The sequence below is a fragment of the Carlito syrichta genome, unplaced genomic scaffold, assembly GCF_000164805.1.
Source record: "Carlito syrichta isolate Samal-C Ts95f unplaced genomic scaffold, Tarsius_syrichta-2.0.1 Scaffold305643, whole genome shotgun sequence".
In the NCBI taxonomy this organism is placed as follows: domain Eukaryota; kingdom Metazoa; phylum Chordata; class Mammalia; order Primates; family Tarsiidae; genus Carlito; species Carlito syrichta.
The window spans coordinates 466,152-481,815 of NW_007249739.1; the positions used below are offsets into that span (position 1 = coordinate 466,152).

The window sequence follows — 15,664 nt, forward strand, 5'->3', positions numbered from 1 at the left end:
CTGATACTCACCAAAGTTTGCAAACTACTGAGGATCTTAAGAATGATCCTAATCTGGTTTGGGCTAATGAGCCTGTTTTTCCAGGCTGCCACCTTTTGTCATCAGGTATAGTCCCAGAGTGTCGATAAAGGCCAATAAATAGTTGTTGAGTGAATAAAGGAAGGAACAAATACATAGCTAAATGAGTTAATATGAAGGGTTCTCAGTCTAGAGCCCCACAAGGGGCTCCATTCAGAATATAGTTTTGGTCCTTTTATCAAAGTAGCCATGCAGCAAAGAGCCTATTAATGCTACGATAGTAAGTTTTATTTGGATATTAGTAGAAAAGTCAGTAGATTTAAAGTAGGCAGGAAAAAAATAGACAAAATATTTAAAAGACCTTATGTTAATTCTTTAGCTGTGGGCCAGTAGCTTCAAATGCGTGTTCGATTAAGCCAGCTTATGTAGTCAGTTGGAGTTGCAAAAAATCTGTCATGTTTTAATGTTTGAGAATTTTATTTTGGCTACTTTAATGATACATTGCTTTTTAGTAAAGCTCTCTGAGCTAGGGAGGTATTTGTTGGGGTGTTGACTGGAGGTTGGTTGTCTGGTGTCTTGTCATTTTAGTTTTGTGTTATTTATTTTGTGTTGTGAAAGTTTAGCAAAATAAGTGTATCTAAAAAGCCATAGCCTTTTACATTTAGACTTTTAAAGTTACAGATTTTGTTTTTGTAATAAAGCTGAAATGTCATGGGACTGGAGCAAAGCCGGAAGAAGGAGGAAGGGAGGGAAAGATGAGAGATGAGGGGGTGACTCTAAATTATTATTTTTTTTAGTTTATGGAGCCTGTGTTTTAATCAAGTGTGTAGATAAACTAGTTTAGAAATTTTATAAGCCTTTATTATGACCATTAAACTCTTTAATTTTTGTTGGGCTGTCATCATAGTATAGACCAAAAATATAGACAGACAGACAGAACCGAAATAAAACCAGACTGAGTATTTTAGTGGCTGTAGTTTTTGAATATTGTCTCTCTTTTTGGAGACATGAATCTGAATTAGATTTGGGACTTTAACCTGACCAGGATTTTTTTTTAGGATAGAATTTACACCTCATTTTAGAGGAGAGCGAGGCTTTATAATTTGAGACGATAAGGGTGGGACTTAAATTTAGAACTTTTATGATGAGATTAAAAACCTTTAAAGGTGTAAGTGTCTATTAATGATATATTTATTCGAAAGATGTCTAATTTAGAAGTAGTTTATTTTCTTGTGTGTTTCTTTGTTTTTTTAGCAAGTAGTGCCAAGGGAGTAGAATATTATGGCAGAGATGTAGAAGTCTTACAGTCGAGTCTTCATACAATTCAGTTGAGGCGGCCACTCAGGGTTGGCGAAGGGGGCCCGTATCCCAGGAAGGGGTTATGGTATTTCAGATGGGCTTTGTCTCGCCCGTGTCTGTGGGTTTCACTGATGGTGAGTTTAATAAGCACCCCAATAAATAGCTTTTCTCTATACAAACAACAACCATTTAAAAGGTATAATGAAAAGAGTATTGCATCCTATTGTTAATGAAACCATATATAAGTTTTATAAAATTCAAATTAAAATGTCTCTCCTAAATTAATGTTTGGCTTCAAGATCATTCCAAGTAAGAATTCAAAGAAGCTTTCTTGAAATTTGACATGGTTTTAAATTTCATCTAAAAGAATAAATAGCCGAGAAGATATCTTACAAAGCAAAACACGATGGGAAGACTTTAACCACTAGATGCTAAACTATACTATAAAGTGACTGCAGTTTAAACAGTGTGAGGGTAGAGCCAGGATTTACAAATAGGTGAATGAAAAAGAAGAGACACTCATCAGAATAAATCAGTTGCACATAAAGGGAGATTATATTTTTTAATAAATGATATCAGCTTTTAACCTATGAACTATTCCTAGAAAGAAAGAAAACAAACCAAAACAAAGATGAACCAATAAACTCTAAACTCTGCTTTTTAGGAGAAGAGTCACCTTCTGGGTGAGCTTGAAAGCCACCTCCACCTCATTCCTCTGAAAGCAGGGTAGCGTTATACCAACCCTGGGTTCTGTACCCAGGGGACGGGCTCCAGTCCTTGCTGGTTCTACCATTTGATTGCCTTGCCAGTTGGCTAGGCAAAGGGTGGGTGGCAGGATTGCCTGTTTCCTTGTCTATTAACTTGGGCAGTATAACAGTGCCCACCTGATGATGGCTTATCATGAACATTTTTAATGTGATGGTCCTGTGGGTTCCTAGAAAGTAGTAAACGGTCACTGAATGGCACCACAAAGCCCCAGCCTCATCATGCTTTTGCATCCATGAAGAGCATGTTCTCAGAATTTTCATGAGATGTATGTGGACCCCCCGATATTGGATTCTGCACAATAGCAGTGGCTCATGGAGGGGGCTCATGCAGACCAGGGGGAGGAGGGGCAGGCAGAGGGCACAGCAGGTTCCAGGCCCTGGAATGGCGACAGATGAGCTGGCTTTCACTCAGCGATGAAATTCTCTCTTCAATTAGAACGCTTTTCCCCAGACATCAACCTAAACGCGGAGTGTGGCCAAGGCTTCCATTTTAAGACCATAATTGGCAAGTCTGGTCCTGAAACCCCATCATAACTGTTCTCTAAAATTGCAGTGTGCTCACCCTCTAAAAATATGCACCTCAGTTTGGTCAAAAATGCCACTTGTATTGACCGTGAAAATAGCAACACACAGAGGATGCTTAAGAAAATGAAAGCCCAGCACCTCTTGCAGTCAAACCAAGTCCCAAGTTCAGGAAAACACAGCTCTTTTCCTGTTGATGGTGCTTATGGCTCCAGGACAGAGTATGCAGGTTCACTCTCCCCTTGCCAATTCTGTGTGAAATCTGCTTGCATTCTTTGGCAACTTCTCCAGATAAATATTTCCTTTATCTTTTTTTCTAAATTAAAAAAGTAGCGGCATGTTATGGACTGCATGCTTATGTTGATGGTATTAGGGTAGAGCCCTTATAATGGGATTAGTGCCCTTCTAAAAAGAGATCATGGGAGCTTCCTTGTTCGCTCTCTACTCTCTGCCACGTGAGGATATGGCAAGAAGACAGCCTTCCATAAACCAGGAAAAGAGCCCTCACCAAGAGCCAACCCTGCTGACACCCTGACCTCAAACTTCCAGCCTCCAGAACAGTGAGAAATAAATGTTTGTAGTTTAAGCTGCTCAGACTATGGTGTTCAGTTCTGACAGCTGGAGCCAACCAAAACATGACACTAGGTTGTTTTGCTGCTTTATTTACTGTTCTAATTTTAGTGATCCTCCCCCCCGCCCCCCGCCACCAGTGTGCTGGATGTCAAAGATAGGTTTGAGATAAAAATTATAAGCTTCCTAATGTAGCTAAGAATATGATGCTATCAAGGCAAGGACCCTTTTATACCTGGGGATAATGTTCTAGAAAAGGTGCTGAGCTGCATAAGAAACTCAGAGGAAATGGAAAAAGCATTGACTTAGAGCCAAGATGTCTGTCTCTGTCTGGCCTGGTCATTTTTCAGTTTCCTGTTCTCAATAATGTCATGAAATCTCTCTGACCTTCTGACTCCTTTTTCTGAAGGAGGCATTCAAGCCCCTACCTGACCCTTCATTTGGGCACTGTGGGAATCCAACGTGATGGTGAAGTAAATATGCTTTGTAAGCTGTAAAGCACCACTCCTAAGGTTGCCACAGTGTCCTGCTAGCATAGGATAAGTGCTCATGAATATTTATTAAAAGGTTACACTACTATAGTCTTCTGGAGAAAAAAAAAGACAAAAGCAAGAAAGAGGAAAACGAGAGAGAGAGATTTTCTCTGTTAAAATCGGTTGCCCCCGCTGAATATTTCTCTAGGGTGTTCTATAATCAGTGCTCCCCAATGATCATGGAAGCCTGTGCTGGAAGGCAGCATGTTGGCCTCTTTAATGTTATTTGTGCACAGAGTGAGACACCCGTCGACCTAGACTCACAGTTCTCCCTACAGAGGAACCATAAGTTCACTGTTCAGAGTTACCTTCGACATCACAGGGACACCTGGCCTGGCTCTAGCCAGGGCCTTTGCACCCAATGCAACAATGGGACAAGCTCCAACAGGTTCTTCACCTCTGCCTGAACCATCTCTCTGGGTGCCACATCTGTACCTCCCTCCCTCATGCTAAGACAGCCACTTCCTACGTGTAGGACAGGGGAGGCTGCAGGGGAGAGTGGTCGGAGGGCACACGCTTTCTAAATGCAAAGAGCCCGCCCCAATCTTGTTACCAGTAAGAGCGGTGCACTCAGGCAAGTCATGTTAACCTCTCTGGGTCACATTTTCTTCACCTTTAAAAGAGGATGTCTTAACTGGGGTTTTCCAGGAAGCAGACTGAGATGGAGATTTGCATGCAGGAAGCTGGGTGCAGTGTTCTCAGAGTCAGCACCTGTAAGGAAGTGGGGGTCAGGATTATGCAGAGAAACAAGAACTTTGATGCAAAGGAAACAATGGTCCCACTGATCCCCCAGTGGTCTCTGAAGCTAGGCTTGCCCTTCAGAATTGTCCTTGGGGGGAGGGGGAGTTGGGGACTGAGCCTTTGTCTACCCGCAAGGACTTGAGTTTGGATGCAGGCTGTCCCTGGGGAGGAGGACGGCTCTTTTAAACCAAAGGTAATTCCTGGAGAGGTGCTCTGTTTGGAGCCACCAATCACCAGCTTCTCAACAGCTGGGGAAACGAAGGCCTCAGTCCGGCAAGGGGGCTTGGCAGCATACTACAATGTCCACTACAGAAAGCAACTGACATCATATGATGTAGTGTCTGTGAAGGCCTGTGCACAGCGCCACTTGTTAACCCTGATGTGTCTGTTGTTATCCTTATACTTGGGATAATTCTAACTGCTGCTTTGTAACAACTGCATCACAATGTTTGTTCTGTCTCCTCGACTTCTCTCTCATTCTGTTATGAGCTGCTTTGCAGACACAGCCCTGCTTTGGTTTGTTTTTGTGTGTTTTGTTCAGCTTTTCATCTTTGCATTCCGAGGCTTGAGCACAGAGCTTGGCTCATCAATAACTTAATGCACACTAGTTGAATGAAAAAAACTAATAAAGGCAAAGGATCATATGAGAATGAAGACTCTGAGGAGAATGCCCTTTAGACGGCCTTGGGGGATGCTGAGTAGGATTCTGCTGTCTTCAGTAACACAAGGCAGTAACCACATGTGACTGTCCCTTGCTTTCTCTCCTAGTCTCTTTGGACTCATGGCAGTTCCTGGGCCCCTCTGCAGTAGATTTGGATCCATCCATCAGGAACTTTGATGTTGCCCACGTCAGCACTGCGGCCACCAGCAACTTTTCTGTGGCCCGGGATCTCTGTCTGTTGGGTAAGGGGATTTTCTACCCTTTGGCTAGGATGGAACAGTACCTCACACAAGTGCTGCCCCAAAGCCTGACCTCAGGAAAGCACGAGACCCCCTAAAATAACCTGGGGTGCTTGGCAGGAAGGAACTGACCTGGAGAGAAGATCTTGGGGGGGTCTCCTCATTCCTCTATAGGGCAGCGCCTAGTCAAGGTCTCCATGAGAATAAGTCAGCCAGCAAATGAGAGACTCACAACCATGTGAGAGGAAGATCAGAAGAAGGGTATTGTGGGTTATTTTGATCCAGAAAAGATGTGTGGGAGCTCTCGTCACTTCCACAGACAACAGGTCGGCCCCCGGAGTTAGGAGGAAATATAATTGTTCTGGCCAGGTTCATGGGGCAAAGCTAAGGCCTATGGATAAAACTCAAATTTCCAGAGACATTTTTTCAATGCAATTTGAAGAACTTTCTAATAGACAAAGCTGTCCAGAGATATATAATTCCTTTAGAGGGTTTCAAGGCTCTGGTGGTATTTCAATAAAAGCTAGGTGACCACTTGATTGAAATTTTCCACAAAGACCTTTAGCTTCTGAATGAGGTTGAGATCAGATCTCCTTTTCTACAAGATTGGATAATGATATGCACAACACTATGCTTGCCTTATAGACTGGTCCACCGTGTGCAGAAGTGCAGGTTGTGCATTGCACAACTCTGGGTGATGCCATTCACGGGGATTGAGCTATGAATAAGGCCTTGCCTTATCAAATGGAACAGTGCTATTTTCAGAGCCCTTCTTAGTACTGAATGCCATGGACTAGTTTAGCTTGCCTAAAGTTAAGAACAGAACAAACATTGTGATGCAGTTGTTACAAAGCAGCAGTTAGAATTATCCCAAGTATAAGGATAACAACAGACACATCAGGGTTAACAAGTGGCGCTGTGCACAGGCCTTCACAGACACTACATGCCTGGAAAAGGTCATGATCCTTGGTGGAACATAGTGGGTGTGATGCTGACTGAGGAGGCATTTGAGGGAAGTCGAGGGAGACAAATCCGAAAAGGCACATGAGGACTGGAGTCTGGAGAGCCATGTCTGGTACAACTTAGCTTTAAGCCTGTGGAGAGCCAAGGAGATATTTAAATAATAAGGCCACTTTGTGAATAAAATAAACAAAAAAGGTCTGAAGGTTGTGTGGAAAATGCATCAATCAGATGGTTAGGTTGTCCACGGCCAACATTTTATTTCCATTCTCTGACACAGTGCCTAGAAATTGTAGTAGGCACTCAAATGAATGAGTGATTGCATGAATGGTTAGATGGATGGATTGATGCATGCATGGAAGAATGAATGCATGCCTGGATGGATGAATGCATCCATAGGTGGATGGATGAATACATGCATGGGTGGACGGACGGATGGGTGATGCATGAATGGGTAGATGGATGGATGATGGATGGACGGATGGACAGACGGACGGATGGATGGACGGACGGACGGACGGACGGACGGATGGACGGACGGATGGATGGACGGATGGACGGACGGACAGACGGATGGACGGACGGACGGACGGATGGACGCGTGCATAGATGGATGAGTAGATGGATGGATGCATGATTGGATATGGATGGGTAGATGAACGAATGGACAGATGGAAGGATGGAAGGGTAGATGAGTGGATGAGTGGGTCCATGAGTTAATAGACGGATGGATTGATGTGTGGATATATGAGAGTGGACGGATAGGTGGATGCTTGGATGCATGAGTGAGGCGACACCTCTGAGGCCCAAGCTCCACTCTTCTCCTTCTTCTCCACAGAATGTTCCCGCCATCCAGCCTGCCTCATCACCACACTGCAGACCCGACCTGGGGTCGTGAGATGTATGTTCTACACTGACACCCAAAGCTGCACACATAGCCTGCAGGGCCAGAACTGCCAACTTCTGCTGCGTGAAGCGGCCACTCACATCTATCGGAAGCCAGGTAAGCCCAGACCTGTGCCTTTGTGGCCACTCCTAGGAAACAGGGCATGGCTGGGAGGGACCATAGAAGTATGTGGTCACTTTGCGAGCAGTGGCTTTTTGTGGGCCAAAGTTATCCTGGGGTAGGTGGCACTCACATGAGGTGGACTAGAAGGAGGCAGAGAAAACTCCTACTTTTGTATTACCATCATTCACTTACTCCTTTGAGCTACAGAAACCATCTTAACTTCTGAGTTTCTTAGTAAGACAATCACACAGGCCACTTTTGCTACTGTTTTGTAGTTTAGAAAGTTATTTCACCAGTCATGTCTCATTTGGTCCTCACACGAACCCTGTACAATGGCAGGATAAGGGCTTTGTTCCCATCTTAGAGATCGGGACACTGTAGCCCAGAGAAGTTGAGCTGCCTCCCTGGTTTCACACAGCCAGTGATGATAGAACAAGACTCAGAGCCCAGATCTCTTCTCTTCTCTCCATATGGAATCCTCTCCCACAAAGTCACTCAGCCTAATTACCCCATCACAAACACTTTAGAGAGGGAAATTGTTCCTGGTTGAGTTTAGTTTAAACACATATTTGACGGGCATTGTGTTAGGAGTTGGGGTTCCAGGGACAAGGCAGGCAAGGAAAGAACAGCTATAATCCATCACTTATAAAACCACTTGGAGCTGAGGGGCAGAAAACAGGAGCTGGGTGTCTGGGGGAAGCACCTCCCCTACTGGGAATGTTTACTAGATGAAATTAATGACTGTTAGGGTGTTGGCTACACCTGCCATCTTGTCTCCTAGAATAGGGGTTGTAAACTTTGTAAAGGGCCATATGATAAATATTTTTGTCTCTTCAGTCACACATTTATGTTCCAACTACCCAACTGCAATTGTAGCATGAAAACAGCAATATGCACTCTATAAACTGATAGATGTGGCTGTGTTCCAATAAAACTTTATTTACAAAACCAGATAGCAGTGGATTTGGCCCTGCCCCATTCTAAAGCATAGACCATCCTTCTGTCTTGACACCAGAGATATCCTCCTCTTCTGCTCCCACACCCAGCGTGAGCCTTCAGACCACAAGAGTGTCTCTCAGATCCAGGGATGCTTTGATTTGTGCATGCTGAGATGTTAGGCCCTCGATCTCAAGTTTTGTCTTCTATTTATCTGGACATTTATATTATTTAGTCAAGCTAGATAGATTTTAATAGTGTATTTCACCAATTGTTTAGCTAATCTGCATGGTAATTCTGCCGAGAAATGCCTCAACATTGAGATGTGAGTTCTGTAAAACACACATTAGACTGTTTCTCTTTTGATTCCATGAAACTAAAATTCTATGTGAAATGCTCCTTTCTAAAAGGAGATGATGCACATGTCCATCTGAGTAGACGTCACCCTTCACATAGGCATTATGTATTTGCAACCGATACACGTACTACAGATCATTTTCTCAGCTCAGGTTGTCACATGGCTTAACTCGTGGGTATTCTAGAAAGAATCTCCCATTTGTGCAACAGAATGTAAAGGGGAGAGCTTCACGTTCAGCGTTTATCCCATGTTTGCTCTCACTTGGTCTGGGGTTCTCTGGGCAGCCTCTGAAGGGAGGACTGAGTCCCACTGTCCCTGGGAAGGCAGACTTGTGTTCCTTTGATGATTTTGAACTCTCCTGTTTGCTCTGCCTTGGCTACCACCCTTGGAGGATGCCCTGTTCGTGAAATGCCTTGTTTGTGAAATGAGGAGCAGAACCTGCACAGCAGAGGAAAGTTCTGTGTCTTAGCAGCCATAGTCCCGAGGGCTTGTCTGAAAACGCTGGATTTCCGGTGGTGCCAGGACACTGTGTGAGAAGGAACTGAGGGGGAGACTTCCGTCATGGTGTGTGACTGAGGCCAGATTCAGAACCAGCAGCTGTGCCTTTCCAGCCTGTTTCCATTTTGAGTTCTAACTCGCAATCCAGGGTCGTTGCACAGAGAAGGCTTCATTTGTTCTTTTTTTCTTCTTCCTTTTTCTGTGCTTCTCTCTCTGCCTGCCCCCCCCATTCCATCCTTTCTTCCTTCCATTCATTCATTCATTCATTGAACTCCTGCTTCATTTGGTCACTGGACTTGGGTCATGACAGATATTATTATTTATTCCGGACAATGTTGTACTGTAAGGGTTGCTTTGTCCCTATTTCACAGATGGGAAAAATTGAGGCTAGGAAGAATTACAAAATTTCTCCAATAAGCAGCCATCCCACACTATAAAAAATAGGTATGCAGACCACCCATTGGTTCCATGTCACCATGCTGACCCTCAGTGACCTGGAAGTCAAGGACAAACATTTTGCCCGGTTTCTCAACCTCAGAACCCACTGACATTTGGGGCTGGAGAATCTGTTGTTGTTTGTGGGGTGAGGCTGAGGTCGTCCCGTCTATCGTGGGATGTTTGGCAACACCTCTGACCACGAGATGCTGGTAGCATCTCTCGCCTACCCTTGTGGCAACCAAATATGTCTCCAGACATGATCATTTGTCCCCTGAGAGTGAAATTGCTTTTGGTTGAGAACCATGACATCACACCAAGCTCTTCAGGAACGGGTGGACTTCCGTCTGTTTGCCTGTCTGTCTGTCTGCTTCCTCTCCTCACATTCCTGTTAAGTCACCACTACAGCATGAGTGTTTTTTATAGGGGGAGCGTCAGAGAAAACAGAAAGACTGTCTTTTTTTTTCTCTCTCTCTCTTTGGAATTTTTTTTTGCAAGACATTCTTTTATTAAAAGAACAAGCGCTGTTTACGAATGGCTCTTCGTACAAATAACATCCGTTATACAAAGATACAAGATCTGGGTTATACACAGTTCCAGGTTTGGAGGTGGGGGGAGGCAGATGGCCTCTTGGGCTAAGGATATAAAAGAAGTTTTGGAAAGAATGAAAGAGGAGCCCTGGGCTTTGTCTTTCGATCAGCCAGGAGTGGAGTCAAGCAGCCCAAAGCCACCTGTTAGAGATAATAAAAGACTTCTCCCACACACCCTAGAGATAATAAAAGACTTCCCCCACATACCCTAAGTGCTAAGAATCTCTGGATGGGTTTTTATTGTTTTCTTTGTGCAAGGCTTGTGTCCTGTGGGGGCTCTGATGGACCTGTCTCAAGTTCCTGAAAACAGTACTTGGCCTAGAGCCCGGGCAGACAAAAGTATCTTGAATGAATGAATGAAAGAAAGAAAATGTCATACAGGAAATAAGGCAGGGTTACAGCGAAGCTGATACGTGTTGCTGGCCATTAGCATTACGAGGAGGGTCATGGGAGGGGACAGCAGGTGGCACCGCCGTGGCCCTAGGGACCAGGTGAGATTCCAACATGAGCAAATAGGCCAGAGGATCTCGCAAGCTGGGGCACCTGGGGTAGCAGAGGCGCAGAGATGGGCCAAACTCTGAACTGGCCCCTGGCCCAGTGGATGTGATCAGAGTTGGAACTCTGAAGGTGCTACTTTGAATCCTACGTCACCTTATGGTCTCGGCAGGCCCTAAGCCTCTGCCCCGAAATCTGTTTTCTCACCAGCAAAAGGTAAATGTAGGTCCACAATCCCTTCGCTGCAATTATGAAAGTTTTGAAAGTCAGTTCGTGTGTGTGTGCGCACGCGCACGCGCACGTGCACAGGTATAAGTTTACAGCAAACTCACTTGGTGGCAAATCTGGTCTGAAGTGACTGAAGAAATTCTGCATTTTACTCACTTTCTCAGTGAATAACGCATACGTGTCGCTACAGGAATGATGAATGTGGGTGATGGAGGGCTCTGCTCCACCTCCCCAGGGACTCTGAGCGCGGCTCACTGTGTGCCCTCTGTGCTTTGAAAGGCCCTGGGGCCAGGGTGGGGGTACTGGATAAGCATCAACACGGATGGAAGGGATTAGGGCTGCATTTTGCACACTTTGGTGCCTAATAAAGAACAGATGTCTTTGCTATTATTTCGTTGTTGATTACATTGAAACGTGATGAGATCTTAGCGATGGGAGTCTGAATGGATTACTGACATTTTCAAGGTACACAAAGCAGTGATTTTTTTCCTTCTGCTTAAAGCACATTCTGAATGGCAGCAGAGAAGGCACACCCTGCCGCCTTCCCCTCTTCACCCTCCCCTCTCTTCCCTGCCAGCAGGCATCCCTCTGCTCAGCTATGAAGCCTCTGCCCCTTCCGTGCCGATTGCCACCCATGGCCGGCTGCTGGGCAGGTCCCAGGCCATCCAGGTGGGCGCTTCATGGAAGCAAGTGGACCAGTTCCTCGGAGTTCCATATGCCACCCCACCCCTGGCAGAGAGTCGCTTCCGGGCACCAGAACCCTCGAACTGGACAGGCTCCTGGGATGCCAGCAAGCCAAGGTATGGGTTGAGTGGGTTGCATTTTGCTGAATGCCCAGAGAAACCCTTTTCCATTCTAACCCATCCAAGTGAGCAAAGTTTGGGGGTGTGGGTATATTAGTTAAGGTAGCATTAAGTGCTGTAACAGAGAAATCCCCAAGCATCAATGGCTTGATACTATTTTGCTCATGTAAATTCCATCTGCTCCATGTGGTGATTCAGGGCTCCAGGTTGATGGAGGTCTGCCTTCCTCAGCACGATGCTTCCAAGGTCCCTTGGACATTGTTCCAGGAAAGAAAGACTTCAGAGGAATTGACAGGGGAGATTCCCATGGGCCAAGCCTGAGGGTGAGATGCACATGTTACTTGTGCCAGTATTGTAGTGGCTGAACGCAGCCTCCTGGACACAGCTGACTTGAATGAAGCTGGGAGAACACAGCATTGAAGGAAAAGTACATGAGTTAATAAAAAATAATTAAGAAGGCTTTTCTCCCCATGAGGGACAATATTACAAGTTTTCTAAGTGATCCATCTCCTCTCCTCTTGTCAAAATGTTCAATTTTGCTAACTCTCTTCCATGCAGGCACCACTTTAAATAGTAGCTAGGCATATTGGAGAACAATTTTGTGATTTTTTTCTGATTAAAGCACACTCAGGGTTCCCGTGGAAAGAGCACCCACTGCTAGTGCTTCTCCCCTTCTCTCTGGCATTTCTTCTCAACAGATGCCCTGCATCTTCCAGGCAGCTCCATGACCATTACCAGTCAAGGCTGGGTCCACGGGCCCATGGCCAGATAGAATGAGAAGCTAGTAAGCTCTTAAAATAAAAGCACAATGAAGGTTTCAACTAGGCTAATGGCAGTCGGAATGCAGGAAGTCATGGATTTCTGTCTGGAAAATAAAAAGGACAGATATGCAAGCATTCGAGCACCTTACAGTGTTAGAGGATACCCATCTGACAGATGAGGTGATCGAGTCATATAGGCCTTGAGTGGAAAGTGGTTGGAAAAGGTGAGTCCCTGCAGCCCAGGGCTAGTGAAGCTTAGGTGACAGTCAAGTCACCCATTGAGTGATTGGCCGTTGTGCCTTCATCAGGTATGGTCCCTGCTGTGGTCTCAGCTCTCAGACCAGGAGATACTCCTTCTAGTACCCTGGGTCCCCAGGCTGGTGTAGACAGCAGGGTAGACACTGCCTCCGGGGAGAAGTCTATACATTTAGGGCAAGGAAGGTCTAAGGTCCTGAACGATTCCTTTTGTCCTCTTCTCTGTCTCGGGCCATGGGTTCAGCATCTCTCTGGGTGGGTGCATTGTCCCTGGGGAACATTCCTCCTCAGGCCTAGTGGCCAGAGAGTGATGGCACCCGGCTGCTCCTTTCCCTCCCTGGCCTCTCTCCTCTCTGGAAGCTGTCCAGTTTCCACAGAGCCGGTGGGACACCAAGCCTTTAAGTTGGGGCAGTGGGCTCTTGCCATGGGTGATGGATAGGGACATGGGGTATGTCTCCTGGTTATTTCTACTGGAACTTACCTGGACTGTATCTGCAGGGCCAGCTGCTGGCAACCAGGTGCCCTGACATCCACGTCTCCTGGAATCAGCGAAGATTGCTTGTATCTCAATGTGTTTGTCCCTGAGAACGTGGTAAGTTTGGAAGCATGTGCTATGTTAGTCCTGAAAACCCTCTCATTAGAAATTCACGATCCCCACAGCTGCCAGCACAGTTCCATCTCCTCCCTGGTGACCATGGAGCTTATGCCCAGCTGGCACTGGGCAGGGCTGGCTGTGAGCCTCTTGGAGGCCTGAATGTCTGGGAGAGGGCAGAGTGGGCCTCCTGGTTCCTGCTCAGACTCATCTGATCTGGTTCATGACCCACCACCATGCCCACCTGGTTCTCTAAGAAGAGGTTACCAAGGTGGGGCACAGCTGTGAATCAGAGTCGCTGCCCACAAAAGGCTTACGTGTGGGGTGGGGGGAGAAACAAACAGATAAGCAAGAAGGATTACATAGTTCTGGTATTGGTAATGACTGTGAAACAAAATAATCAGGGTCAGGAGATGCCAAGTGACAGGAGGTGTCACTGGGAGATCAGGAGGTGACACTTGTGGAGGGATGTAGATAAGGATAAGTACTGAGCCTCACGGGCTGCCCGATGAAGATATCTCAGGGTGCTTTGAGGAGGGAAATACAGGGCCCTTTCGCTGACCTGTCCCCAGCCCAGGACTAAAGCAACTGAGACCACCCGAGCCGGCCTTTTCCTGTGGCATTTGAAAAGGCCTTGTATTTGAAGAATTCACTGTTCCACCATGTGGTGACACGGGAGATGGAGTGTCCCAAGGGGAGAGCCCAGGAAAGTGTTAGGAGGCCAGGCCAGGGTTAGAACTCGAGGCTGGCCCCTTCCTCTCTATGGGTGTTTTAACAACTCATTTGCCACTCTGAGCCTCTGTTTCCATGCCGGTGGAATGGAAGTGTGTATAGTCTTGGTAGCTTGTACCTCGAGGGGCAGGAGATAGAATGAGGCATTCTAGGTGATAACCCTTGGTCTGGGACTCAGTGTTTGCTGTTGGTGAGGGACCTTTGTGTGGAAACATTTGTGTCTCAGAGGCCATCGTATGGGGAGTGATGTCACGTAACCTGGATGGGGCTTGAGTTCCCAGTTCCTACACACACCATGGCCTGGATGGGGATGTCAGATCCCAAGTGAAACGTACCATTCTCATGGAAAAGGGGCAGTCTGGGCTCAAACCCCAGCTACACCACTTCCAGGCTGTGTGATGCCACACAAGTATTTAACATCTCTAGACCTCTGCTTCTTCATCTGCAAAATGGGAATAATAATAAGAAGAAGAAGCCAACCTCACAGAGCTGCTAAGGACTAAATGTCAATATCTAGTGCAGCACCTGGCCCCTAGAAAGTGCTTCAAAAACTCTAGCTGGTATTATCAAGGCAGGCTTCTAGTAATATCACAGAGCATCCGATTGAAAGGAACCACTGAGGACCCAGAATGCTCTTAAGGAATAAGCCATGGGTCAGGACTGGGGAGTTGCAAAGCACAAGCGGCTCTAGGTCTGCAGGGAACAGCCATTCCTGCCACTTACTCACTCTGCAATGTGGGCAAAGCGTCCCCACCTTCTGTGAACCTCAGTTTTCTTGTCTGTAAAATGGGTATTAAAACAGTCTCCTCAGGTTACCATAACAAAGCACCACAGATGAGGTGGCTTGAACGACAGAAACCGATTTCCTCACTATTCTGGGCATAGAAAGTTCACGATCAAGGTGTTTGCCGGGCTATTCCTTCCAAGGTCTCCTCCTAGGCTTGTAGATGGCCATCTTGTGTGCTCTTCCTGCTGTACCCGTCATTGTCCTAACTTCTTCTTAAAGTATACCAGTCCGTTTGGATTGGGATCGCCCCATAGGACCTCAATTTACCTCTCTGGGCCCTGTCTCCAATACAGTCACAGTCCGAGTTTCTGGGGTTAGGGCTCCAGTGGACGAATTCGAGGGGACAAAACTCAGCCCATTGTCTGGGACTGATTATGCCCATGGGACAGAGTCAGCCAGACAGGTCATGTGTGGGCCCAGAATCTGACTCCGAGCATGGGAAAGGTACCCTCACCGCCTTCTTGTGGGTAAAAACGAGCTGCTTCTAGCCCCACATTTCTCCCCCACCACAGGCCCCCAACGCATCCGTGCTGGTGTTCTTCCACAACACCATGGGGCAGAGAGGGAGTGAAGGGGCCCTGGCTGTCGACGGCTCCTTCCTGGCTGCTGTTGGCAACCTCATCGTGGTCACAGCTGGCTACCGAGTGGGCGTCTTCGGCTTCCTGAGTTCTGGTGAGTTGCAGGAGCTGGTGGAGACTGCTGGCCCCCTGAAACCAGGTTCAGTTCATTCTTCCCAAAGCCCTATCCCCTTGCCACCCGTGTCCTCTTCCAGCCCAGCTGGGCACAGTGTAACTTCCAGCATGTTCATGAGACCCTGCAGCAGTGCTGACACCCGTAACTGAGAATAAGAACTGTCATGTACGGAGAAGCTGTTC

General features: G+C 46.5%; 1 protein-coding gene across 1 annotated transcript in view; it reads left to right on the forward strand.

Moving 5' to 3' along the window:
- The window catches only part of TG (thyroglobulin), a 279,837-nt gene that overhangs the window by 139,282 nt on the left and 124,891 nt on the right, over positions 1-15,664 (forward strand). Inside the window, exons 36-40 of the mRNA XM_008061957.1 lie at positions 5,219-5,353; positions 7,149-7,313; positions 11,440-11,659; positions 13,177-13,270; positions 15,302-15,461. Coding sequence (XP_008060148.1) covers positions 5,219-5,353; positions 7,149-7,313; positions 11,440-11,659; positions 13,177-13,270; positions 15,302-15,461 — 774 coding nt within the window. The remainder of the gene's footprint in view (positions 1-5,218; positions 5,354-7,148; positions 7,314-11,439; positions 11,660-13,176; positions 13,271-15,301; positions 15,462-15,664) is intronic.